The 27,867-nt window shown below is 31.1% G+C and overlaps 2 protein-coding genes across 2 annotated transcripts; one reads left to right on the top strand and one right to left on the bottom strand.

Moving 5' to 3' along the window:
* The first annotated feature begins 12,054 nt into the window (after positions 1-12,054).
* On the top strand, positions 12,055-17,610 carry LOC101244533 (BAR and SH3 domain-containing protein). The gene is made up of 10 exons (NM_001322987.1): positions 12,055-12,250; positions 13,471-13,587; positions 14,162-14,231; positions 14,321-14,472; positions 15,671-15,772; positions 15,953-16,153; positions 16,244-16,306; positions 16,403-16,552; positions 16,643-16,717; positions 17,153-17,610. The coding sequence occupies exons 1-10, from the start codon at positions 12,191-12,193 to the stop codon at positions 17,267-17,269; spliced, it is 1,107 nt and encodes a 368-aa protein (NP_001309916.1). The 5' UTR covers positions 12,055-12,190; the 3' UTR covers positions 17,270-17,610.
* A 986-nt stretch (positions 17,611-18,596) lies between these two features.
* Positions 18,597-26,210, bottom strand: SQS1 (squalene synthase). The gene is made up of 14 exons (NM_001247787.2): positions 25,839-26,210; positions 25,486-25,528; positions 24,786-24,875; positions 23,288-23,363; positions 22,411-22,480; positions 21,688-21,831; positions 21,486-21,590; positions 21,166-21,312; positions 20,817-20,892; positions 20,326-20,414; positions 19,665-19,756; positions 19,546-19,591; positions 19,383-19,452; positions 18,597-18,844 (listed from the first exon to the last, which is right to left on the bottom strand). Exons 1-13 carry the CDS (start codon positions 26,031-26,033, stop codon positions 19,390-19,392), a joined length of 1,236 nt encoding a protein of 411 aa, NP_001234716.2. The 5' UTR covers positions 26,034-26,210; the 3' UTR covers positions 18,597-18,844; positions 19,383-19,389.
* Between the last annotated feature and the right edge of the window lie 1,657 nt (positions 26,211-27,867).

Raw genomic sequence — 27,867 nt, 5'->3', positions numbered from 1 at the left:
TCAATTTTAGAAAATCCAAATAAAATAAAATATTTGATTTGTGTGATCAAATATTAGTAGTCACATGTGGTCCTATTTGCCAGCAAATATTAGTAGATATTATAAGCATGTATTTAACAGAATGACAGAGATCTTGTCAATAAATTTAAATTTTTAGAGGGGGTGATTATTGGGTTGGTGGGGGTAGTATAGGTCAATAATCAAAACTTTAGTTGGGCAACACAATGATTATTGTCTTCATGGTGGTTTATAGAGAAGCATTTGTTTCTTTTTCTTTTTTTTTTTTCAAATTTACGAGGGAACAATTTCAACTATAAAATTTTTATATCCGAATTCAATTTGCATGAGTTTCAGTTGAACTCGATAAATTTTACTTAAATATTCTATTGTATTAATAAGTTTATTAAGTACATATATATATTGAATTTAAAATTTATTTATTATAACTTAAATCGTTATTATTAAATTTTACAGACTTTCACTGTTCATTAAACACATACATATAAGATTTTCACTATTTGGATGCATTTTAAATATTTGAAGTTAGTATAATTTGAATTTTGAATTTCAAATTTGAAAAAAAAAGAATGTTAAATATATCGTGTTGATATTGATGGTAAGCATTTCCAATGTCATGAACGACAACTTTTTATTATAAAAGAGAGAAAAATTTATAATTCATATCATAAAAAGACAAGAATAATGTGAATGAATAGTTGGAAAATATGGCGCTATGAAAATTCAAAAAAATCAAACTATCTAATGATTTTTTCTTTTAGATATATATTTATTTTTTTCAACTATAGTTGTCCATTATTAATTTGATATATATCTTAAAATATAATAAATTATAGAGATAATATTACAATATTATCTTTCACTTTATTAAAACTTTCATTTTAATACATTGAAAATATATAGAATGGATAAAGAACAACTTTCACATATAGCAAATAAAAAATTCATATTTGTATGCTATAGCAAACTTTACATAATTGCGCTCCATATCAAACATAAAACTGTATAATTTGTTATACACATACAATTGTATAATTCGCTTGCCTAAATGGTATAATTCGCTGGCCTATTTCGCTCCAATTGTATAATTTGTTTTGCATACAGTTGAATCGAATTAAAATGTATGTATATTCATAATTATAAGTGTATAGCAAAAAGATATATGTTTTTCTCGCTTTATACAAAAACAGAAACACAATATATACACTTCTGTTGTATAAAGTTAGAGAAAATTGTATTTCACTGCAATTGAATAATTCGCAATTGTATAATTCGTCAGCATTTTTCTCTGCAATATTTGAAGAAAAATGTTTGTAATTTGTATAATTAAGTGTATAACACAAAGATATACATTTTTGCATGTGTATATATAATTTTCTCTCGCTTTATACAAAACAGAAACAAAAGTATACACTTCTGTGTATAAAGCGAGAGAGGCGAGCAAGAATGGAGAGTGGCGAACGAGATTGGCAAATTTTAGCTAATGTTTGCTATGGAGCACAATTAAATTAAACCATAGCTATTCCATTTAATTTAGGTTATTAGTTTGTTATTATATATAATTTTCCCATGAATAAATAATATTTCAAAAATAAAATAAAATAAACAACAAAATAATATTATTTTTAATTTTTTAAATTAGATAAATATTATTGAATAACAATCTCGTGGAGATAATTTTGACAAAACGAGAGAAAGTAGCCAAACTTTGCCGCGTTGATTGCGCCGCTATGATTAGGTACATTTTGGAATTTTCATCAATCATTCTCCCGCTCCATCCATTCCTATTTTGATTTCAAATGATATACAATGCGCCAAAAAGAATTACTCCTCCCGTCTCAATTGGTATGATGGTAATCTAATTTATTATAAAATTCAAAAAGTAAAAAATATTTTAAAAATCTGTATTATATAATAAGTCATGGATATTTATATAGCGTAAAATTAGTTTATTAAATATAAATGAACATTTAAACATGTCATTTTTTGAAGTACTTGTTAAAAAGCAAAGTAAATCATATAAATTAAACATACGAAATAAATATTTTTATTGTTCGAAACAGCTCAACGAACTTGATAATTAAGGTCAAATTTATATTGAAAAATTATTTTTTAAATATAAAATTCATATTATAATGTGATATGGAAAAAACTCACATGACTTTTATCTAGTGATAACTGGTAATAGCGCAATAAATGATGTGTGAATTAGACATAAATTTAGGAGATAAAATTTTATGCAAATACATATTATTTAAATTTAGAAGGTAGTTGAAAAAACATTTTAAAACGTATAGTTCCAATAATATGTAATTGAAAAGAAAATTTTAGAGTAAAATGTGTGTTCAAGAAAATATAAATTTGAATAAGAGTAAGTATTCAAATAAAGAGTGCTGTAGAAGAAAGTAAGCAATAATTAGTAACCAAGTTAGAAGACTATATGTAGAATGTATGTTGTGTTCTTAATGTACGGTAAAATCTCTCTAAATTATTATATATGGATCATAAAATATTAATATTTTTATAAAGGTATTATTAAATAGTAATAATATTATATTTATTAATTTAATGAGTATTTTGACACTAAAAAATTATGTAGGGAAATCTCAGAAAATTTGAAAGAATTTATTTGTGAAAACGTGAAGTCGTGAATAATGATTTTAACTATCGCAATAATACGGAAGTTAATAATATATTGAATGGTAAAAATGATATATGTTTAGAGGTCTAGATCTTTATCCAAATTGTGAATATATTGGAAAAACAATGTTGATGATGAAGTTAAAAAGTTGAAACTTATTATACGTAAGGAAATACTTATCACGTCTAGAACTCTTAACAATTTTATAGTGCAATTAGAAAAGACAACACCGAAACTTTTGGGTCCAACAACAAAAGTTAGAGATGAGCTTCAATTATATATTTTTACCAAAGAACAGAACATAATAAAATCATATTTCAGTAAATTGCCTTAGATATATTTATACATTTAAGAAATTCTTACTCCATATATAATATTAACGAAACCATATATTTTAGGGTGTAATCTAAAAATATATTATCTAATTATCTAATCGAAATAAGTGATTTTTTCAATTGTCCAAAATCAATATAAAAAAATTATTTTAGAGAGATTATTAATTAATCAAATATTAATTTAATAAGATTTTACTGTAATATTTTTTAGACTAAGTAATGTCCATTTTCATTATACATTTAAATTGCTTGATTTTGTAAAACATACTAAGTGCTGAGTAAATATTTATCATATCGATTTATTTTAATTGTGTATTTTCTCTTAGATTTTATCAAACTTATGTGAAAATAGGAATATATTATAATTCATACACCAAAGTAGTAGCTGCCTAGTTGGAGGCGTGTCTTTCATGAATAGTTCACATCGTGCGTCGCCTGGCCGGCAACTACCAAACTTTTCCAAACGGCGAAAAGTCATCGGACCATCCCACCACTTCCACACTTTTTATTTTAATTTTTTTCATTTTTGAAGAAAAAAGTGATTGGAAAATGAGTCAGCATGTTTAAATTTTCATTTTATTTTATGTGATGTTATACAATTTAATATAATTATATTAAAAAGATCCAATTTTATAATTTATATGATTAAAGTAAAAATTAAAAATTGAATTATTTTATTTATTTATAATAAAATAATTTTTTTCTAGGATGAAATTAAAAAATAAAAATATCAAGCAAAATAAAATGAAAGGAGTTCACAATTTTTTTTTTAAAAAAAAATGTCAAAAGCGGAAGCTACAGCGCAGGAGTGAGGAGCTCTACATGTGAGTTCTATCTGTCAATTTTTCATTTTTTATATATATAAAAAAGAAAAGTGTACATTTTTTTTGTTTTGTTTGGTTTTTTTTTTTTTTACGTCAACTTGATTTTTAATAATAGTAGTTAGTACTAACATAGAGTTTTACTAGTTCCCTAATATATGGCTCACTAGTAAACATTTTGGACAACTTGAACTCTTATATTATGAGTTTGACTGTTAATGGTGATTTGATCATTACTTCTAGTATTATGGAATTTTCGTTTTGTGATACTTTCCCTTTGTAGTCAATTTGAAAAAACGATATTACATATTTTTTATTTTTTTATAATCTTATAGTTTAAATTTTTTATCTGGCATATTTTAAATTATATAATTTAAAAATATTTTAATTTTATAATTTGTGTTAAATTAAAATAAGATAGATAACTTTTGAGGGAATACATGTAAATAAATTAACTTGATTTTGATCTTTAAATTAGTTCGAGGCGGCTTTAATTTGTAGACTTTCTATCCACAATCATTTCAAAAAATTTAAGTAATAGATGATTTTGTATTTTACTAAAATAAAAGTGTTGAATTTTCAACACGAACCACATGATCACGCTATACATTATAGTAATTGTAACAAAAATAACGTTGCTAAACACTAATCCCCGGCTATATATTTATTCATTGTGAATCATTTGTTTTTTTTCTTTTAAATAAAACTGCATTAAAAATGGTGTTAGAGAAAGGAGAATTGGGAGAGAGGGAATTATAAAGGTGAGAAATCGACCTCTCATCCGTAAGGTGAAAGTAAGGTAGCCATATAAAAAATCAAATCATGTATTTGCTTCAATTTGTAACATGAATATAATAGAAATATTATAGTATATTCACAAATTTAATTATCGTTTTCTCTATGACTTTGATATTCATGTCAACTTAAGCATATCTGAACTTGTTTTATAGGAGCCCTATCACCTTTTATAAACAATAAATAACAAATAACTCTATCTATAAAAACTAAAATAGATAAGAAGAAACCACACCTGTTATATGTCTCCTACTGGGATTTACATATTGCATTACTACTAATTCTCAGTTTGCATGAAAAATTCACATTATACAACCAAATTAAACCATAATATATAATTTCTCATTCTCTCCATCCTCTTATTCGTTGACAACATTTAATTAAAAACGTTTAGTAGTAAGTAGTGCTAGTCAACCATATTATACAACGAGCTAGGACCAAATTAAAGAATGAACTTGCGAAGACGACAATTTTTCGTGGTCCTTTAGTTTCATCTCGTTTTAAATGAGCCTATATTCTAGAATATTTAAGTGTTCAACATATTAGACCCTTTTTTTTTTGTAATTAAGGAAAAAAATACTACTATATTTATTAGGGCAACTTTAACATGTAGCAAACAAAAAATTTATATTTGTATGCTATAACAAATTTTGCATAATTGTGCTCAATAGCAAACATAAAACTGTATAATTCGTTATACATATACACGCGTATAATTCGTTGGGCTAAATTGTATAATTCGCTGGCCTACTGCGCTGCAATTGTATAATTCGCTATCCTATTTCACTGCAATTGTATAATGCACAACTGTATAATTCACTGCCTATTTCGTTGCAATATTAAGTGTATAGCAAGAAGATATATGTTTTTCTCTCGCTTTATACAAAAATAGAAACACATTTTATACACTTCTGTTGTATAAAGCTAGAGAAAATTGTATTTCACTGCAATTGTATAATTCTATTATTACGTGATTTAATGAAAAAATCATATTTGTATGCTATAGCAAAGTTTGCATAATTGCACTCCATAACAAATATATAAATGTATAATTCGCTATACATATACAATTAAAGCGAATTGTATAAAATGAAGTGTATAAAACGAGAAAGAGAAAGAGACTTGGGCAGAGAATAGTATAAAACGAAGTGTATAAGATGAATTGTATGTGTAATTATAAGTGTATATAACGATTATATGCAATTTGAATTTGTATAAAATGAGGAAGAGAGAGAGACAAAAGAGATTTGGGCAGAAAATATATACAATTGAATCGAATTGTATAAAACAAAAAAGAGAGAAACTATATACAATTTAAATTTGTATAAAACAAGAAAGAGAGAAAGGCAAAAGCTAACCAAAAATATATGTATTTATACAATTTCCTCTCGCTTTTTACAAACACAAACGCATTTTATACATTTGTGTTTGTATAAGGATAAATAATTATTTAAGAAAAATAGAATTTGGAGAGAGATTTTAGGAAAAATTGAAAGAAATTGGAAGAGTAAAAATAGCTAACAGATTTGTATTAAGATAGAGGGTGGGCCACAATCAATTAAAAATAATTGATTTGGGAAGAAATTTTAGGGATAGCTAAAGAAAATGGGAGAGAAAAGATAGGGAATGAATTTGAATAAAAATAAATCTTGATGAGTGGGTCCGAACCAAATGGCAAAGTTTGTGCAAATTTACCGAGTACAAATGTTTCAAACAGTAGCTATAGGATTTATTTTAATTTAAATGGTTGCTATTGTGTACAACTTTCCCTATTTATTATTACGTATAAAAGTAATACGTGCCTGCATATAATTTGAGTTGTTTAGTTAATTTCCTCCTTTTCTTTTTCTTCCCTTTTCGTGTGTAATAGTATAGAAAGTTTCAAATAATAATAATAATTTATTATTATTATTATTATTATTATTATGAAAATTTCTAGTCAAAAGCCTTCCGCAAACTAGCACGATTGGAAACGACAAAGTCTGGCCTGCATACTACGTCTTTTCTCCGCCAATTAGATGTCAGTCATGTAGTATTTGTTATCTTTTTCTCTAATTTTTTTTCCTACTTAAAGAAAAAGATTTCTTTCTGTTTTGATAAAAAAAAAAATATTTTACTCGATATTTAAAGTATTCATGAGCCAGTTTAGCCAAACAATCAATATTTTCGTAAATATATTTGTGTGAGACAAATATGGAGATGGCGGTAAAATGATGTGGGGATTGGTTTATGGTTGTTGCCCCGTTTATGTATTGGTTTACTATTTTTATTTGTAGCTTGAAAATATACACAAAAATAAATAATAAAATGTCTATGGGCTTGGACATTTAGTAGACCATAGTTATGATTTTGGTGACATATTAATATCCAAGTTAGTGTTATATGAGTCTAGTAATACCCTTCTCCCCGTAGTCAGTGTAGCTCTTATAAATTACATAGAAGAGACATTAAAATTTCTTTATTTGTAAACTTAATTGTGAAAACATATTTAAAATCACGAAGACTAGCATTAATCTAATTATAAATGTATCGCAAACAGTTGCCTACTATCGAGCTATAAATCATAGTGAATTGATACCAGTTTTTAGGGTTCATAATTGTGCAAAGTTGATAGATGAATTAAAAGATTAGACTTAAATTATTTTAAGTTATTATTATTATTCATTTCGATATTCAACCTTACACTTATTAGAATTGAGATATAATATTGATTTTTAATAAGTGCATGTTACTGCAATACTTTAGGCCTATTATGCTTACGTACGTTGTAAAAAAAACTACTAGTACGCATATTTTTCACATCAATTTTACCTAATTATCACCAAACCTTATTTGACTAGCTAGTCACAACTCACTTGTCCACAATTTGATAGAATACCAGCTGGCCAATTTTTCTTTAATATAATACTACTACTCCCAGTTGATACGCATTAAAAATAAATTATTGAGTGGTGGGGAGTGGGGAATCCATGTCATGTGTAACAAGAAAAATAATACTTCTAAAATAATACTTCAATACAATTGCTATACTAATACAAGATAATACTACACAATTTTTGTGTCATCTGTAATCACCGGTATAATCAGAAATTTTATCTAAAAAATTTTAAATTTAATTATTGCAGACACATAAATTAATAAAAAATATTCAAAATTTATCATATATATTTTAAAAAAAAATTTAATTACATATAATAAATAGTTTTCATCAAAGGGGTTCGAATTAACCCATACCACACGTGGCTTTGCCCATGGGTCATGTGTTAGATGCTATAAAAAATATTTTTTTAGAAATAAATTAGTTTTTAAATTATTCTGTTGTATTCAATCATAAATACAAAAATATTATTTTAAAATAACTATATATATGATGTGTTCAATACGAAAATGAATTTTTTTTACAGAAATTAGGAAAATAAATGATTGCTTCTTGGATTCGACATGCAACTAATTTTTTTTTATCTTCTAACCAGATTTATACATTCAACATAAAAATATGAGGAGGGGTGGTGGATTACTATAATGAAGGAAGTAAATATTTTTAGAAAAAAACTCGTTTTCATAAATAAAAATCCCAATGAATTAGTGTTTGAATATTCGCTAATTAGTGAATTTAATGACTTCCTTTCTTTCTTTCTTTCTTTTTTTTTTTTTGAAATTTTTTAGCTAAGTCTGGTACTTTATCAAAAATTGAAACAAATGAAAAATTCCAAATGTTATATTCTTCTTTGAAAAAAAAAGAAAAAAAAAGATTAGATTGATGTTAACATCGTACACATCTAAGATAGGAGTAATCAGGAATCCAATAACAAGAAAATGAAAAATAAGTGTTTTTATTCCTTTTTTTCCTTTTTCGTGTTTGGCAGGCATTCCACTTCCACTATGCAATCCTTCTCATAATAGTACTAGAATTAGAAAGTCAACTGTAACATATATGCTTACATACATTCTTTCAATTTATTTTATTTATCGTTATTATTAAATTATATAATATAAATAATTATCATTTAAAAATGGGAAAGTATCCCTTCGATTAATGTCCGAAATTTCAGAGACACACTTATACTATATTAAGATTTTACTATCCCTCGACTTATTTTATAAGTAATTTTCTACCCCTTTTTGGCCTACGTGACACTAACTTGAAAAAAAGTCAACCAAAGTTGAGTCCACAAGATAGTGCCATGTAGACCGAAAAGGGGTAGAAAATTATTAATAAAATAAGTTCAGGGGTAATATGACCTTAGTATAGTATAAATGTGTCTATGAGATTTCGGACATAGATTGAGAGGTAATTGTGCATTATTTTTATAAAAATCAAGATATAATTATTTTTAATCCATAAATAATAAATATAAAAATTAATAATATGGTACAAAAGAGAAAAAAGTAGTAATAAAAATAAATAAATTAGTTAAACCATCGCTAGTTAAAAGAGATGCTGAAGAATAATTGTTATACTTTTTCTTTTACGGGGGTGGGGAGTTTTTCTTTTTAATAACTAAAATTTTTTTAAAAGGCACTAATAATCCTAAAATTTCTCATTAAATTCCTAAGTGGGACTTTATTTGTATTTTCACTTTAAATAACTACAGTTTTAGTGAGATGGAAGTTTATTAATCTATTATCATTGGAGATTCTAAGTGTGATTTTTAGACTCATCGTTTGTGTTGGCCATCCATTTTATGCAACAACTTATTAACTTATCTTATGTTGCACGTTTGGATCTTTTATATTTTTGTTGTTAGCAAAACTTTCTCATATTTGTCGGTGACTCTAGTAGAGATATAACCAAGGTAACGGATTCAAAATGATGTTTTTCTAAATATAATTATTGAAAATATTTTGAATTTGAACTTTTCTTCGAGCATTTAATATTTTTAGCGTGTGAAAATGTAAACAATAAAATAATATAATACATAAATAGCCGCACATTAAAATTTTTGTATATTAAAAAATGGCGTACGTAGAAATATTAGACTTTTGATACAAAATAGTATATGTATTTTCCTATGTCTAGATAGCAAATGTAATTATTTTTAGGAATTAACGTATCGTTCTAAATTATAATTCATCCAAAAAGGAAATACAAGGCTCCAGCATCCATGACTTAAAAGAGTGTCAAATTCAGTCCATGTAAGTGTAACATATCAAGTCAGCCCATTCTGGGTGAGTTGGGTTCGAAATTGCATCCAAGAAGTTCGTTAGGCCCGTTTACAAATTTCTCGAATAAAATAAAGGAAAAAATTATATATAATTGCAAATTAATAAATCAAATTAATTGTTATAATCATCCTTTGATTTAATTGTGCCCGTAGCAAGTCACCTCTCTCCCTCAAACTCTCGCTCGCCGCTCTCCTCTCGCACTCCATCTCTCGCTCGCTTCCTCTCACTTTCGTATAAACACAAGCGTATAAAATCTGTTTCTATTTGTATAAAGCGAGAGGGAATTGTATTAATACATATATTTTTGTTTCCCTATCTCCCCTCTCCAAGATCTCGCTCGCCACTCTCTCTAGTTGCGCTCGCCGCCCTGGCCTCTCTCGCTTATACAAATAGAAACGAAATGTATTTGTATAAAGCGAGAGAAAATTGTATATACACATGCAAATATATATATTTTCATCCTATACACATATAATTATACAATAGAGATACTCCCCTACCCAATTTCTTTTGTCTTTCTCTCTTTCTCGTTCTATACAAATTCAAATTGTATATAATTTATCTCTTTCTCGTTTTATACAATTCGATTCAATTGTATATTCCCTGTCCAAGTCTTTTTTTCCTTTCTCTCTTTCTCATTTTGTAGAAATTCAAATTGTATATAATCGTTCTATACACTTGTAATTGTAAATCCGTTTTATACACTTCATTTTATACAATTCTCTATCCAAGTCTCTTTCTCTTTCTCGTTTTGTATACTTCGTTTTATACAATTCGCGTCAATTGTATATGCATAGCGAATTATACATATATATGTTTGCTATGTAGTGCATGTTCAAACTGTGCTATAACATACAAATATGGATTTTATATTTGCTATATGTGAAAGTTGCACTAAAATAAATAGTGTTTGTCCATACAATTTGTTATTAATTGACAAATATTTTTGGCAAATAACACCAAAAATTTAAATATTAGAAAAAATTAGTATTTGGGTCGAGTTCATCATTTGAAAACTTTTAATAATTCAAATTCTATATCAATTTTTTTTACAAAAACACCCTCTATAGCAGTTGTTTTACATGATTTTTTTCGTGAACATCAAAGTAGTGATAGAATATTCAGTAAATATGAAAGTGAGGATATGATTTTGATGGAAAGATAACAATCGGCTTCAGGTAACAAAATCATGAGCTATGTAATACAAATACATGGTTCATTTTGATAGTTTTAAAAACTTATGAGTGTAAATTATATTTCTTTAAAGGGAGAAATATATTTCATAAATACTATAATCAAACACAAGGTAAAAATTCACCCAAAATTTTAATCAAATAATATTTGAAAATTTATAGCCAAATGATAGTTTAAATAAAGGATACATGGCTAACCTTTAATTGATCTTTTCATAGTACTAAAACATTATTTATTTGTTATGATTTGATTGTCTTTGTCAAAGTATTATTTTTTCACCTTGAAACAAATGAATATACTAGACAAATATCACAACAAAATCATATCCTAAAGACGTACTTGTTGCGATAACAACAAATGTTATCACCCAGCAAGCCAGCAACATTATTGACCACTATTTTAGAAAAATCAATATTCCACTTGAACAAATGAGTAATTTTCCTCTAGCTACTGCATGTAAAAAATTAATGATTATGTCACTTTATATATGAGCACAACCCTTTAAACAATAATAGTGTTCTAACAATTTTTGTGATTTAAATATAGCTAGGTTCGAATAAATTGAAAGAATAAAATAAATTGCTTGTGCTTTTAAGATCGTATCAATTGATTGAATGAGACTTGCTTATTCCTTATTTATATCTATTTTTTTTTTCGATACTTGATTAGTGGGATTGATATCTTTTTCACTAAATGCCTCAATCCATGTTATTATATATACATACTACATACAACCTTATTTGTCTTTATTTTAAGCAATTATTTGCTCCAAAATGCACAAATGATAACTTTTTCATTTTTTATAATTTTTTTTTAAAAAATTAACTTACTTTCAACTCCACTAACTAGACCATATATTTCAAAAATATTCTATTTATACAAATTTTATGCATGTTGGAAAATATATATATTGGTTGAGGAATATTTCTTATTCAAGCTAAATGATGAATCAAATAGGTTCACATAAAATAAAAATAACAAGAAGAAGAGTAACTTGTTGAATTTCAAAAACCTCAGGGGAAATAGTGCAATTTACAGAACTTGTTCAAGTGATATATCCCTATTTTCTGAAACAACCCCATTCGAATTTAATTTTCTCATTTCGAAAATTGGCTGTCCGTAATAAGGGAATATCACGCTCCGACGAATCGGACCTAATCGCACAATCTCAAATCTCTCTGAATTGCTACAGATTTTGAAGGTCCTCACTTGGTTCGTCAATGGAAGCGATACGAAAGCAAGCTACAAGGCTCAGGGAACAGGTCGCTCGCCAACAGCAAGTACGATCGGTTTCCTCTCTCTACATATAAGCATATTGTTACTCTGTAATTCGTAAATTCTGTAGGTTTATTGATGTTTCTGTAGTATATGTATTGATCCGTTGTAAGCTAATTGTATCAATTTTATCGTTTAATTGTTCAGTGATCTCATTGATCTGTGAGAATCGTGCCTTGTTCTGGTGTATTCTAGCTCAGCTTTTCAATATCCTTATTTCCTTGTTCAGTTATTTGTTGATTCATGTGCATCCGTAGATTTTACGTATCAGGTGTTTGATAATTTTAACTTTGTGAAATTTATTTTGATTGATTTTAAGTAGATGTAATATACTACTTTTCTATCACCGTTAAAGTAGTATCATATCTAACTAATGCCCAGTTATAGTCGGTTTTGTGTTATAAATAATCCTCGGCTCAAGGAAAAATACTGTTAAAATAATCAAAGAGAAAATAATGGGATGTGTACTAAAATTCCCTGATTTTGAGCAATTCTGCTTTTTGCTAGGCCTGATAATCTAGTAATTTTGGATGCTTTGAGGGGATAAACTCATCATCTACGATGAGAATGCATTGTTTGTTCTGAAATGAATACACTATGAAATCCTTATGACTTGCCTTAGGCACTCTTTAATTAGTACAACACTTGGACTTTCTTATAATTTTGTTCAGTCTTTTGAGATATTAGATATCGAAAATGTTGAACCTGAAGCCCTATGTTATATTTTAGTTCGGGTGTGTGGCACTCGAATTCTTGTAGACAATCTTGCGACTAACTTCTGAATGCTCTTCAATTTATTTATGAAGTGATTTTTCTTGTCCAAACATCACAAACTGTACTAGATTGAGTCATATTTTCTTGTATTATAGTTATAGCTTAGGAAATTAATGTTCGAGAAGTAACGTTTTAGGAGGTCAGTTAGTCTCGTGGAAGATTGAGTTCAAAGTCTTACATTATGATTATATATATTTTGTGGCCCATGATTTCCATCACAATATTTATCAAGGCCTCTATCTAGCTCCTTCATTTATAGATTCTTGATCCAGGTTAGCTTGTCCAGCTTTAGCTTTGATCTCATGTTTGTGGCTCCAATTATCTATATCTGGTCTCAATTCTTTGCTCTTTAGGATTTTCTTTGTAATGAATAGTTCTGGTATTTAGTTGTTGCAATTGATCAAATTACTGCTATTGAAAGTCCTTAATATTTTCTATTCTCTCCTTTCAGGCTGTTCTCAAGCAGTTCGGGGCTGGGGGGTATGGTTCAGATCTTGTGACTGATGAAGCTGAGATGCAGCAGCATCATAAGCTCGAAAGGCTTTACATATCCACTCGTGCTGCAAAGGTTGCTCTTGTTAGCTGATAATATTCCCTTTCCCCCCTGATTTGTAGGAGGCCTTCACATTGAGATTAGGAAGTTGAGTCTCACTTGCATATTAGTTGATGTATTCTCTTAATTAATCTCACATTTTATCTTCTGCTGCTTGGTATATCTGTTTGATTGTAGTTTAACATAATCATAGTTTTGATATTCTCATTCAAAGAATCTTATTGTAGATGAACTATGCCACATACAGACATACTTGTAATGCTTTAGTTGCATTACTTCGAATTAACCAACCAGTCAATTACTTCTCAATTCATAATGAGTTGGGATTGGTTATGTAAATCCTCCAAAATGCATTTCTGCCCTAATCTAAGTTCTTTTTGTTCTAATTTTAAATATTTGCTTTCTAAGGAAAACTAGATATTTTCTAAATTTCATACTTACACCTACAAAATAATTAGTTTTTGTTCCTATACAGACTACTTCTTTCTTTGCTAGTTGTATTTCTTCTCCTTTCTAACTGGAGATACATATACAGAATCTTTGAGCTAAAGCGTGAATAACTAAACATTTGTCATCTTCTGAAATGCAGCACTTTCAAAGGGATATTGTCCGTGGTGTTGAAGGCTATATTGTTACTGGGTCTAAACAAGTTGAAATAGGTCATTTTCTGATCTCTTCCTGATTGTTTTTTTAAGGCCAAAAGCTAAGCTAATATATCTGTTGACCACCATGGGCTTCTCTCCAGCAGGAACTAAACTGTCAGAAGATAGTAGGAAATATGGCGCTGAAAATACATGTACAAGTGGTACTACATTGTCAAAAGCTGCATTAGGTTTTTCACGTGCTCGTGCTCAGATGGAGAAGGAGCGAGGGAATCTATTGAAAGCCCTTGGAACACAGGTTAATGAGATAGTCTCATTTTTATAACCTTCTCAATTATATATAATGTCACTCCCTGGAACAAGTAGATCTATCTAATTCTTATTTTGGATGCATATTTTTTGTGGTTCATCTTTGGTATTAGGCGGAAATTGAAGTAAATTGGCTCCAACAATACTCTGTACTTCTAAAATTCATCTTGTCTTGTGGGACCTTTCAATGTTTTGTGCATGATATCGCTCTTTTTAAGTGCTTCCTTTTTCCTTCTAATCCAGGCATCAAATGAGGCACAGAATCATTTTGGACCAGTACTTCTTGTACTGTAACCACCTTTTTATTGTTGGGGACCATTTTTCTGCTAAGCCATCTATTGTTTTGGCGATGGCGTGATTTTCCAGGGGAAATATAGTTGTAGTTTTTTACTCAATGTTCTATGTTTTGTGAGAGTTTATTGTAAATTGACACGTTTTATGCGACATGGTAGCATAACGCAATCCCTCTCCTTATCCAGGCTTGGGACCAGCAATATGAACAAATTCATACTAGGTTCTTTTTTAAATTTTAGAAAATGTCAGTTTCTTTAAAATGCCGAGCACTCTGTCAAATATAATTAACAAAGGACTAGTGAAAACTTGGAGAATGGTATTCATTGTATTGCCTGCACATCACAACCAAGCTGGAGAGTCTTTATTTGTATCATCTGATTGTCATGTGGTGTCTCTTTTTAGTCTTCCATGAACCTGCAACGTGTTTAAAGCTTTTGTTTTGGGCAAGATTATGCCTCATTACAATAAATGAAGTCAAGTGGAAGGCTGTAGGTTCTTGAGATTGACCTTGGTCGTACTTGAAGTTCTTTGGGTAGTTCAAAGAAAAGGGGGTTGGATTTTGTCCCATTAGATCAAAGATGAACTGGATTTATATGTTTCTCTAGATAACAATGTTCTTTAAGGTTTCAAAATCATGCTGCATCAATCAATTGATGATTTTGGTTCTATATGTTCAATTTGTAGCAGCCAAGATTGATGAGCTTTAGAAAACGTTATTTATTTATTTTAGATCAGAGAGTATCCTTTTCTTCACTTATGTTGAAAGTTCAGAAAGACACTTCATTTTGGTCTAACCGTTTAGGACTCAAGTGTGAAGACCCTTCAATTGTTCTCTGTCCAGCATGCCAATCTGTTTCATGCCATCTACTTGACTGTTGATGTTGTCTTTCCAGGTTGCAGAACCATTAAGGGCCATGGTGATGGGAGCCCCATTGGAAGATGCTCGACATCTAGCTCAAAGATATGACAGAATGCGGCAAGAGGCAGAAGCACAGGTATTTAGTTGCTTCACTGTTTAAAATTTTAAGGCAGGACTCCAAAACAATTTATGTGGCAATTTTTTCGTACTCATAATGTAATGTGTTGTTTTAAGTTACTTTGATGAAAATAAAATTGTTGGAGCAGTTGATTGCACTTGCTAGATGCCAGTTCTCTTTTCTGACTAACCTAGATAGGCTGTTGAAGTATCCAGACGACAAGCTAAACTGAGAGAAGGAACAGGTCATCCTGACATGGCATACAAACTGGAAGCAGCTGAAACAAAGCTAGACGACTTGAAGTCAAACACAAATACATTAGGAAAAGAAGCCGCAGCAGCTATGGCTGCTGTTGAAGCTCAGCAGCAAAGATTGACTCTCCAACGATTGATTGCCATGGTAACCATCCTCCTGGAGCTATGTGCTGTTAAAAGACACCACATAAAGTAAATTTGATTATTATAAATGCCATTTCATCTTTGTGATTAGGTTGAATCAGAACGGTCATACCATCAGAGAATCCTTCAAATTCTTGATCAGCTAGAAGCTGAGGTACGTATTATTTGTTTAAATAGTTCCTTAATATGATGGACTACCACTTGTTCCCACTTCACTGAGCAACTAAGGGTAATTTGTTTTATGATTCAGATGTTATCAGAGCGCCAACGTATTGAAGCAGCTCCTGCTCCTCCCCTGGATACTATGCCTCCACCTCCCTCATATGAAGAAGTAAATGGTGTCTCTACTTCACCCGTACAAAATGGATCAACTGATAATATGGGTTACTTTCTCGGAGAAGTGAGTATTTTGAAATTTCAAGTAGATGAAATAAATCTACCAAACTCGTAGAGTGCTCAATAATATTGCTTCTTTCTTGGTTGGTAACAGGTCATGTACCCATATCAAGCTGAATCTGATGTAGAGCTTAATTTGTCTGTTGGAGAATATATCGTTATTCGCAAGGTTTGTTAGTTTATTTTGCTCTGCTCGAAATTTACTTCTGCATGGTGGTGTCATGATTTTATGGGTATTTCTCATCTAAACTTGAGAAATGGCTTTAAACAAAAGGCAGTATGATGTATTTACTAAAATTTTCTGGAAGTTTTTAGGTGCCACTAATATTAGTTACAGGTGTTTTACCGAATATCCTCAGCCTCTGATTCAACTCCTACTGATCTGAACTGATATTTTGCATATTGGCAACCTCTACGGCTAATAGACTTCTTGAAGTTCATGATGTTTGAGAGAGTGATATTCTATCTCGGAGTTGGCTGTGCTGTAACATCTGTGTTCTGCTAGAATTCTCTGTCAACTGCAGCAGTGTATATTTTATGAATTGTTGATTTTGTCCAAATCTCTTATAGATTACTAGCCAGTGTGTTCCATTGGTTTATGCAGGTTTCCAACAATGGTTGGGCCGAAGGTGAATGCAAGGGTAGAGCAGGATGGTTTCCTTTTGGTTACATTGAAAGAAGGGATCGCGTCCTAGCTAGCAAAGTTGCCGAAGTTTTCTGAAATGCAGGGATTTCTTTTATTCTGAAGGAGCCATCAGACTTCTGTATCTTCTGCTGCTTGCAATCGTTGCTGCCTTTTTGTAACATCTTTATGTTGTCCCCTTAAATACTCCTTATAGGGGTCTTTTTTTCATTTTTCTTTTTCTTGATGGTTTATTCGATTTTGTGGGTAAATTCTCATTTATTTTCTTTTTAAGGACTTGGAGATTATTGTTGTATATTGCAATTGTTGTGATTAATTTTGTAGCAATAGCTATCGTAGTGACATATGTTCCTCTCGCAAGTTGCTACTCCTTATAATTTGTTCCCTTTTTATATTGGATTTCAGAGAATGTGAGCAAGTAATTCTGTTTTGCCGTTAGCAGATAAGAGATAGCTCCTCGATAACATTGAAGAATTCTATATCAATACATTTCAAACTGCATAGTCTGGCCACAACACACTAAAAAATAAGCTTTTTTTTTTTTTTTAAATGTAGCCAGGTAGAGACACACTCCACAAGGCCAGAACATGGGTGATGGACAACACTTTTAACCTACTGGCGTTCCACAATCAACAACTCTCATTCGAAAAAGCAGAGAAGAGTGATGGACAGGATAAGGCTGTAAAGAACAGGGACTAAGCTGGCATATCTGTAGTTTGATTAGGTCCTAGTATATTCAATTCATGAGCTGATTTCTATTGTGACAATAAAATAACAGTGATCATTTCAAAATGTTGTTTCTTTGATGAAGAAAAATGATTTTCTGAGATGATAATTATTAGTTGACTAGCCATAAGAGATTTCAACCCTTAATTCACTTCCGCGTGCGATAAGAATTTTCCCTATGACAGGTAAGTCGTATCAGCTTGTCTACACTTCAATATTCCACCAGTACTAGCTACCTTCCACTGACATGGGTTAACTATACTCACTATGGAGATAGATAGGAAGTAATCACATGGTGTTTTTATTCAACCTTTAAGCCTCAGTCATATTTTCACTTGATTAACCACTGGGCCGTGTCCACGTCCTCTTTAATAGAAATGGAAAATTATCATTTGCAGACTGCCGATGAAGATAAGGATATCAGTAACGTTCCAGGAAAGGTCCTCGAGTACTACAAATATGAATTGTTCTCTTCACCAAGTAGAAGTATTTTCCTTGCGTGTATTTACAAAAAAAATTTCCTTTAAAGGGATATTGCACCCACTAAGAGACGCGTCACTCTTCATTTCATTTTCACTTAACTGCAATTTGCTTCCAGTTCTGGAGAAACCTCTGAAAATGTGTTGGTCCGAATACAACGGCTTTCTGTAAACACGTCAATTTACCACAAAATTGGACATGGTATTAAAATGAAATGTGCATTACGGAAAAACGTCTCTACAACACTTGGAATTTGCTTTCCTAGCTTGTAAACAAATACATACCCACCTAACTGCCATAAATAGGCTTTCGTAATTATCTGGTCCGGTTGGAGATGCAACTATTAACTTAATGAACATAGTAATACAAACATAACAATTAGCAGTACATAATTGGCCAAGAGTTTGTGCTGTCTTCCTTGACCATACTTCATTTTTGTAGACCAATCTACAAATCAGGACAAAAGAATCCGGGTTAACACTCTCCACCATAAAACTGAAAGGGATACAATTTCCATGTCTTTATGTTGACTCTTAACATAGTTTTTCCTTAAATTTCTGATACACATTTTCTATAATTTGTTCTTTTTCACTTAGAATTGGAAATCTGTGATGGCAGAAGAATGACATAACCGAAATTAGTTGTCAATACGTTCAAGGATAGGAGGAAAGTGGTGGTTTCTTTTAAAAAAACGAATTGGGTTGAGTTGGGAGGAAAAGTTTGTGTTTATTCAAAAAAACAATGCAATCTTAAATTAGCAGGTAATAGAAAAAAAAGAAAAGAGAGGATACAAATCATAATTTGGAAAATTACTGTGCTTATTGTTTAAAGGCTAGATTTTTAAAAAAAGGTCATATAACGACACATGCTTATCATTAGACATCAAGTCAGAAGCTTAGGTGCATAGAGTGTATATTTCTGAACTACCGAGGCATGCATCTAAATAATTGGCATGCTACTCAAGTTCTCATGATTAGATACTTACAAATGGTCTAAGACCGGCTGCCAGAAAGTTGTGCAAGAATAATAGCCAGTATGATGAAGATGACAACAATCTGCAGTAAATTTGAGAGAATAAGAGAACATCTAATGCTAGAGACATATTGTATCTAAAGCATTAATAAACAATCAGAGCATTGAACACTTACCAGAACTGGACTGTAATTAGGCTCGTTCCTGATTATGTAAGATTTTCTGTTGATAGGTACATTCATTAGTTGATATTCACAGAATTGTGAAAATGAGAGCAACAAGGATACGTGCAAACCTTTTGTTCAAGGTTCCCGAGTCTCTGCAAGTTTTCAGGATGGCATCAAGCCTCTTCAAAGTTTTTGTTGCATTTGGATCGTTATTATTAACCTAAAACAATAGCAAGGCAGCTTTAGTGGCAAGTCTTTACATGAAGAAAAGGTGACTTTGATACATATATATAAAAAAAAGAACACAGATAGCAGACCGAATGAAATCCCATTACTATTGGCCATTGAGCAAAAGTTTCACCAGTTCAAATAGATGATAGATGTATCAGTTCAATTGCTAAGAGATATCAGTATTATAATAGGCGCATGTGACATTTAGAAGTGCACTAATTTGTTCTATTCTTGAACTACACAGTTGTACATAAAAGAGAGAGAGAGAGAGAGAGTTTACTGGGATAACTAATTTGCAAACAACAGTAAGTATTTCTGGAAAAGGACTTCTAAATCTACGGAGTGACAGCCATTTGTATGCACAAGGGTTTCTCGTAGCATGATGCAAGGGTCCAGATAGACACTAAGCACAAAGGCACACTGCACATATACTTCTTCCAAGACAAGACATGGATTGTTAGCAAAGGAAGGCGTAATCCTCAATGACCCAACAAATTCAACATTATCACATTATAACTGGGTAATTAGGTATAATACAGAATTAAATAAGTTCCACACCTTGGATTTCAGCATACAAGAAAAGTCAAAAAAAGCACCATATACATCTGCCATAGTCTTGGTCCGGTCAATGACCTTAGCAGTAAGACCTAGAAAGAAGAAACCAAAAGTTAGTATTATGATAGGTAGACGGATACATTAAGAAGCTGAACAAGCATAGATATATTAAAAACTGAAGCCACAATAATATTCAAAAAACACAATCTATTATAAAAAATATCAATCTGCAAATGTAGTAGAACATATAGATGCATGAATAATAAGGTGAGCAAGTTAGATTTTATTCAACCAATGAATATACAGTAGACAGTGTTTAAGATTAAACCCCATAATTACATTATGAATTCTAGAGGAAGAAAGTCACTTTGCATATGACAATATAACTATTGTCAAAAGGATGGGAATTAAAAAAAGTAGCCGAACTTCAAGCAGTCAGATCTCAATCGGGTATGAAGTCACAAGAAATGCATGTTGACAAAAATAGTTCTTACCACGCCTCATTTTTACCACTCCTCTGAAGACTTCAATGTTGTCGTAGCACATAGCTAATGTCCCAATTGCCATGACCTGATACCATTAGACAACACAAGGCAAAAGTATGGTAAAGAAGGATGCTTAGCAAATTACTAGTGTAAAAACAATGTTTCTGTACGCTGTAGAAGGCAAATGGAACAAAAACAGTAAAAAAAATTCTTCTTCCCAGCCTACAAGCTCAAATTTAAAGAAATGTGCCCAATCTATTTTCTTTTTTGATCGCTAATGTGCCATCTTCATGTAGGAAGCTTTTAGCTTGATAGATAAATAGAAAGTAGAAAGCCTAGAAAATAACCAAGAGGATACCTGTGGAATGGCACAGAATCGAAAGATGGCAGGATCATGCAAATTGAACATGTAAGTCAAACAATCTTCTACATGTGACAATGCATTGGTGACCATGTCATTGAGACATTGCACTGCCTTAACCGAGTTCTCCTCGTACTTCAAGTCCTGTGGGAAATGAACAGAGATATCAATTAAATTATAAAATGAAACCCATCTTTGGACTTGGACCCAAACAACAGCACTTGCTACTGTGCACTCAAGTTAATTTGATACCTATGATGTCAAGGGAAAACAAAATGAGAAATTCATACAAGACCAGGGAGATGAAGAACTCAAACCTCAAGTTTGTTAACATATTTACTCCAAATCTCACGGGGCCAGAACATACGGCACTTGGGTACTTCATTTATATCTTCCAAATAATCTCTGATAATGTTTGTTTTCTGCAATATATAGCAAATATGTTAGTATTAGTGCCCTCAACAAAGAAGAATCTCAACAAATGACAGTTGTGCCTGCCACACATGTTAAGGTCCAAACCTGAAGAAATAAACCCATGGAGTTGGAGAGAGAATCTGAAGCCAGATCTTCTTTCCCAGAGGCGTGGAACAGTTTTGACAATCCTAGCCCAACAAGCCCAGCTACATAGTGACAGTATTCGTCATAATCATCAGTTGTTTCCACCTGCAGGAAGAGAGTTATTGAATCTGAAATACGCAGGGATTGAAGAGCATTCTAGAAATGAAACTTGGAGCAAAAAATTATTAACTCGGTAAAGTAGCTACACATTAGGCGCGCTTAAAGGTTCAAATTACCTCTCAAAACCTAACAAGATTTAGCGCTAGTCAACCAAATAACATATACTTGTTTTCTATTGTTAATAGCCATGTTTTGCTTATCAAACAAAGACTGCGACAATAATTCAACAAATATCATAGTATCCATACATGCTAACAATGCTTAAATTCGTAGAACAAAAATTTTCCAGTAAATATCCAAGGAATATATGGGTGAAAAGGACACCTAATCTCAAATAGCATAAACACTAGTAACCACACCAATCACAATGTACTGAAGCAGAGATCATGGTTTATACTCTTGAGGAGGTGGACAAATCCAATGTCTTGAAGACGAGGAATTGCATGAACAGGGAAACTTGAGATTCTAGCCAATTCATACAAACGAAAAAGGGAAACAAGTATAAATTGCATTTTGTGAGTATCAGAAAATTTGATCTTATTCTTTTTGGTATATCTTGCATACCTCCTTGCATATAAATTTTGCCATTCCTGCACCCATCCTCATGGTAATGTCCTCAATTGCCTGCTGATAACTGCACAGATATAAGAACATAATCTTCATTATAACCTACTATTCATGCAAAAGGAACCCAGAAGTAAACAACATACTCAATGTTATCCCACAAGTGGAGTGTAATCCCGCAGAGTGTATACGTTTCGAAATTCAGACTACAATCAGAGTTCACATTTTTTGTTTCATAAGTAATATGATTTTAGGGTTGAGCAGGAAAGAGGAAACTGCACTGCTCATAAGTAACATTTCTGATTCACATTAGGGTCACGTGGATTGAGTGTTGAGTTTGGAATTCTCCAAGCCTTGCAAAAGAGTTCAAATTCTGGAGGACACACTGCTATATTATATTTATTGCGTGTCTGAATATTGACTTGTATTGATGTGAGACTTGTCATTATTTGACATGAATTGCCAGGGAATAATCATCACAAACAGGAAATTCGCACAAAGCAATTATTTGAATGAGAGAATAAAACTCAAGAAAGTCTCTAGTTCTAACAGCAAGAACCCTGTCCAGTGATCTATTTCATCCAAAATGATATCCTAAAATCCCTGATAGAAAGCTTCACGCTCGCTATTCCATGAAACTCTTTACAAGTTTCCAAGTATAAAGGGGCTTCTAAATTGTCATCATAAGAACACTCGAGCTATTTCTGATTTAACTATTATTTTATACCAAAATTTAAGGTCAGAAGAGAGCGCCCATTATCCAGAGTTTTGAATGTTGTTGGGGAAAAAACCGTCTTTACAAAATATGCTGATTGTAACCTCTCAATTGAGCAAAATCGTAGTATCAGAAAAACACAAAAGCTGGGTAAGAACTCACAGTTTTCCAAGTTCCAGAAAAGCAGTCGAAACATGATGGAACTGGTCCATGAGAACCTTGTACTCCTTCGTACCACCTAACATGTTAAAATTGGGATTAGGAAATCAGTCTATAATGCTTCAAGTTGTTCAGGAAAAAATGATCATGGTCCACCCAAGACAGAATGTCTTTGTACGGAGGGCAATGTGCATTTCAAAAGATTAGAGTAAGAAAAAGCAATTCCAATATAAGCAATGAAAGAGAAAAGAACTTATATTTAGTGTAAGAAAGTGCAGTATAAACAAGTAATATGAATTTCAGAAGATTCCTAGCTTGCTCCCTTCCCCTTAGCATCCTACCTTTGAGTCAGGTTCACCCATAGGGCCAACATGTCAAAGACATTTTCAGGAGAAAATTAACAAAAGAGCCAATTACAACCACTAATAATGCGGAAACCATTCGAGGGTTAAAACATGGATTTTGAAGCTCATTTCCCTATCGGCATCCTACTATTTGTATATCGAAAGAAATAAAATCAACATAGGTTATTTACCCAGAGCAAATGAAAAATTAGATTAGAGGACCCACTAGAATGTCCTAGGACTTCACATATTATCTTATTCAGCTCAATGTTCTAGTGCTGGCAATCCATCAGATGTGAAAGCTCCTCCATGTTTATACATGAACCAACAGGTGTATAGTATAACTAGCAATACAAATCACAACGACCTGCCATGAGCATACAGATGATGAGCTAGTAATGATAGGGTCTTTAGTTTTATCCCCTTCCCCCCTAAAGTATGGATTTTAAAAAAAAATCAAAAGGTTATTGAGAATGAGACATAATATAATTATGTAATCAATAGTGCTCTCTCTCTAACAATTTAAGTTTTTAGATAAAACCAACATGATATTAGAGAGAAAGAGACCCTATTTCAAATCTCACAGCCACCTAAAAAGAAAAGCAAAACAAATTTCCATGTGTTTGGCCCATGAAAAAGAATCAAATACACTCATGAGAGGGTCTGCTGCAACATATATAATTCAGTAAATAGAAAATGGTGCTTCTTTTAACAGGATTTCAAGGATTATGAATTGTTTGGTGTTGAATGACTCATGTCGACAGTGTCTCTAATATGGTAGTAAATAGAAAATTCAAGAGGAACCTATGGCCTTTTGCAAAGTGTGTTTTGACAGACGACAACTTCAGAACAGGGAATGCATTATGGACCGCTAGTCACTGGTGCAGTATGTGCAAGAAAATAGTAGATGACGTGAATCTTGGATCACTGGTAACTTACAGCATATGTGCAGCAAAAGAAAAACATTTTTGGGTAGACAGTGAAATATTTTGATTGGTTTCCATCTGACTTATTCAAAATAATCTCCTTAGTAACCTCTAAAAAGTAGTTGAAGTCATTCCAACTTGGGATTCTTCAATTGCAAAAGTACACTACTAATAAGAGAGAAGCAATATTGAGAACTTAGGGAGATCAACAAGTTGCATTCAGAGACTTACATGCAAAGTGCCATTCGCGATCATAAACATGCTGATGAAAAGAGATCAAAATTGGTACTTTAACATCGGTGGGTATGCTGGTATCATCCTCTGTCCACAATAAGAACATCCAAATATGAAAAATAAGCAAAACATGTGTTACTCAAAAATATGACTGCAACAACCCTTGAATCAGCTAAGATTACAACCTAAAAACTACCTTGTGAATGTCTAGAATGAAATGAAATAATAAGTAGCATATGATAATTCCTACTAGTATTTAAGCAATAAAAGTTGGTCAGAACTTGTTTATAACCAAGAAGAGTTCAACAGGAAGCTGGTAGGCAGCTCAGTATCATATAAGCTAAATATCAAATACCAATATAACTAGTATGAGAAGAACGACTTGCTTCTTTTCCTTTTTTTTTTTTTTTGATAAGGAAGAACAGCTTGCATCTTTTCCTCTTTTTAATTAATAAGCAGTTGAAATTTTCAACAAGTTATTATTCCCTCTCTCGTCATCTTTTGTTCCTCTCAAGAGAAATAGAAGATAAGCATGATGAACTAAATCAACGATTCAACCTACTCTTTCAAAGATAGAAGATTAAATTAATTACACCAAATTTTGCACAAAAAATGAAGAAATAATACTTTCTGAGTTTCATATCTCCTAAGCATTCATAAAGTACAAGCAAATTTAGATGATAGTAACTGAGCTTACCAACAGTGTCAAGTGCTCGAAGGACCAAATAGAATATGCATACCTGCAACGTTCAATGGAAGTTCAAAAAATAAATTTAAAACAACAGTAATATTAACACATCTATCCAGCAAAATTAACACAAATCAAAAGGAATAACAATAGATTAATATCAATTCCGATCAATTCACAGAAGCAGAATATAAATTCTTCCTAATTAAGCAAAAATACAAACTTCTACAAAACGAATATACGCGCACACAGAGAAAAATTTAAAACAGATTGAAAACCAAACAGAAATTTAACGAATCGCAAGCGGTATAGCATAAAATGCCAAAGAAAACATTTCTTCTGAAGAGAATAAACAAACTTACAGCATCACGAAGCTCGACAGGAAGCTGTTGAATGACGAGAGCAAAACTACGAGAGACCTTTTGAAGCATTAAGTAACAGAAGCCCCAATGTGGCTCCGGCGGGATCTGCTTCTCCGCATGTCTAGCCGCTAGTTTGAGCTTTATCAATGGATACAAATCATCTGGATTCTTCAGAATTGCCCTCAATGTTCCCATTCTTCTCAACAAATTTCAAAAACTGTCCCGATCCACAATCAAACCACACACAAATACGTGTTGATGTATGAAGAAAACAAATCCAGAAAGCGAAAGGGAGAGAGGGAATGGCGTGGGAGTGTTCGGTAGAGGAGAGCGTTTGCAAAATGACAGTATATGTAGAAGTTATTGAATAATAATGAATTTGTGGAAACGACTATACCTATGTATAATGGTGTAATATTATCGTCTGACGTTAAAGGAATCTTCCTGCTGTAATTTTTACTACACTTGTTTACAAAATTTGGAATTATATATCTATCTGCATATAAAATAATAAAATTACATTTTTCAACTTTTTTATAAATCACTTCTGGGGATTTTTGTATATAAATAAGTAACTTTTAATTAGTTATATGATACGTATTATTTTTAATATAATAATCAATTACTCACTAAAAATTCTTTCAAAATAATCTTATTATAACTTGTCTTCAAATGAAAAAAATTTGTATTTGTTAGCATGTCTCACATCGATAGAGGGATAGAAATTTGATCTTCTTATATGAATTTAGATAAACCTTTCTCCATGAGATAACTTTTGAGATGTGCATTAGGTCTAAGACCTAAAATTTAACATAGTAATAGAGCCAGACAAATCCCAATTTGCTATTCACCAGTGATGGGCTGCCATTTAGAAGTGTTCACGCTCCAGTTGAGATTTGAACGTGCGGAAGAGTGTTAAGACACCCAGATTAATAAAGAAAATGAGTTAGATCTAAGATCTAATTTCACAAATATTAATCCATATGTTTGATACGACTAAGAGAACCAAACCCATCTTCAACTCTAAAGATATAGTAACTTATAAGTAAGAGGTAATATATATTATGTTCATCCAAGTCTTTAATATATAAAAAGTGATTCATCGTGCCTTCATACTTTTCAGTTACATTAGATTCATTCATTGTGATTAAAACGATATGAAAATTTACTTTAAAAAATTATATTTTTTTTTCATACTCAAAAATTAATGAGTTAAAGATCTTTTAAAAGTTATTTCTCTAATTCACAGGAATGTAATAAGATTTTACGTATATTATAATTTATAATATTCTCTAGAAATTTCAGTAAAGATATTATTATCCAAAATCATTAACCCTTTCACCACATATACCATCGTTTTCAACTAAATATTATAAAATTATTTGTAAAGTGGTTAGGTGTGATTTCTACTCTGATATGGTTTGTAACTTCGTGTGAAGCCTAATTATAAGACTGTATTTACTTAACACCTGACTGCTTCATTAAAAGATTATTATTTTATATAATCATTAATATTATACTTATATTATTAGTATTATATTGAGATGATTATTTAATTATTTATTAGCCCACATTGTTTGACGAACTTCCCGTTGAAACGGGGTATGGAGTTTAGATTTTTAATGACTTATACCGCGTCTGGCACGATTAGTAGGTTTTACTCCTATTCTTCTATGGTGCTACTTCAACTAATTCAGTGGATATACTGTTCTCTTCCTTCTTTTTGAAAGTAAATAAATGACTTAATTATGATGGATTAGGATTTTTTGCACTTGTCAAAGAATTAAATAAGTGATAATTGCAACCCAAAACCACTAAGAAGTTGTTTGGATGTGTGATGCAGATATTTATTCAAAAAATATAATTCATAAACGTGTTATTTAATTTGATATTTATATCTTTCAGTTTTGACATGTAAATTTTAATTTTATATAGAATTGAACAAATAAATATATGCATTTATGTAACAATTCGCGTCCAATATAACATCTTAAATGACATCCTACGTTTATTATATCACGTATGACAT

Source organism: Solanum lycopersicum, chromosome 1 (genome assembly GCF_036512215.1).
Source record: "Solanum lycopersicum chromosome 1, SLM_r2.1".
In the NCBI taxonomy this organism is placed as follows: domain Eukaryota; kingdom Viridiplantae; phylum Streptophyta; class Magnoliopsida; order Solanales; family Solanaceae; genus Solanum; species Solanum lycopersicum.
This window is presented reverse-complemented; position numbering and strand designations above follow the sequence as displayed.

Excerpts from the sequence above, each read along its gene's own strand:
- SQS1 (NM_001247787.2), bottom strand. The coding sequence starts at position 26,033 with ATGGGAACATTGAGGGCAATTCTGAAGAATCCAGATGATTTGTATCCA. Across the intron at positions 22,481-23,287 it reads TTTCTGGAACTTGGAAAACT|TTATCAGCAGGCAATTGAGG; the intron begins GTGAGTTCTTAC and ends ATATCTGTGCAG. Across the intron at positions 21,313-21,485 it reads AATATGTTAACAAACTTGAG|GACTTGAAGTACGAGGAGAA; the intron begins GTTTGAGTTCTT and ends CATTTCCCACAG.
- LOC101244533 (NM_001322987.1), top strand. The coding sequence starts at position 12,191 with ATGGAAGCGATACGAAAGCAAGCTACAAGGCTCAGGGAACAGGTCGCT. Across the intron at positions 16,154-16,243 it reads TCCAACGATTGATTGCCATG|GTTGAATCAGAACGGTCATA; the intron begins GTAACCATCCTC and ends CTTTGTGATTAG. Across the intron at positions 16,307-16,402 it reads TTGATCAGCTAGAAGCTGAG|ATGTTATCAGAGCGCCAACG; the intron begins GTACGTATTATT and ends TTTATGATTCAG.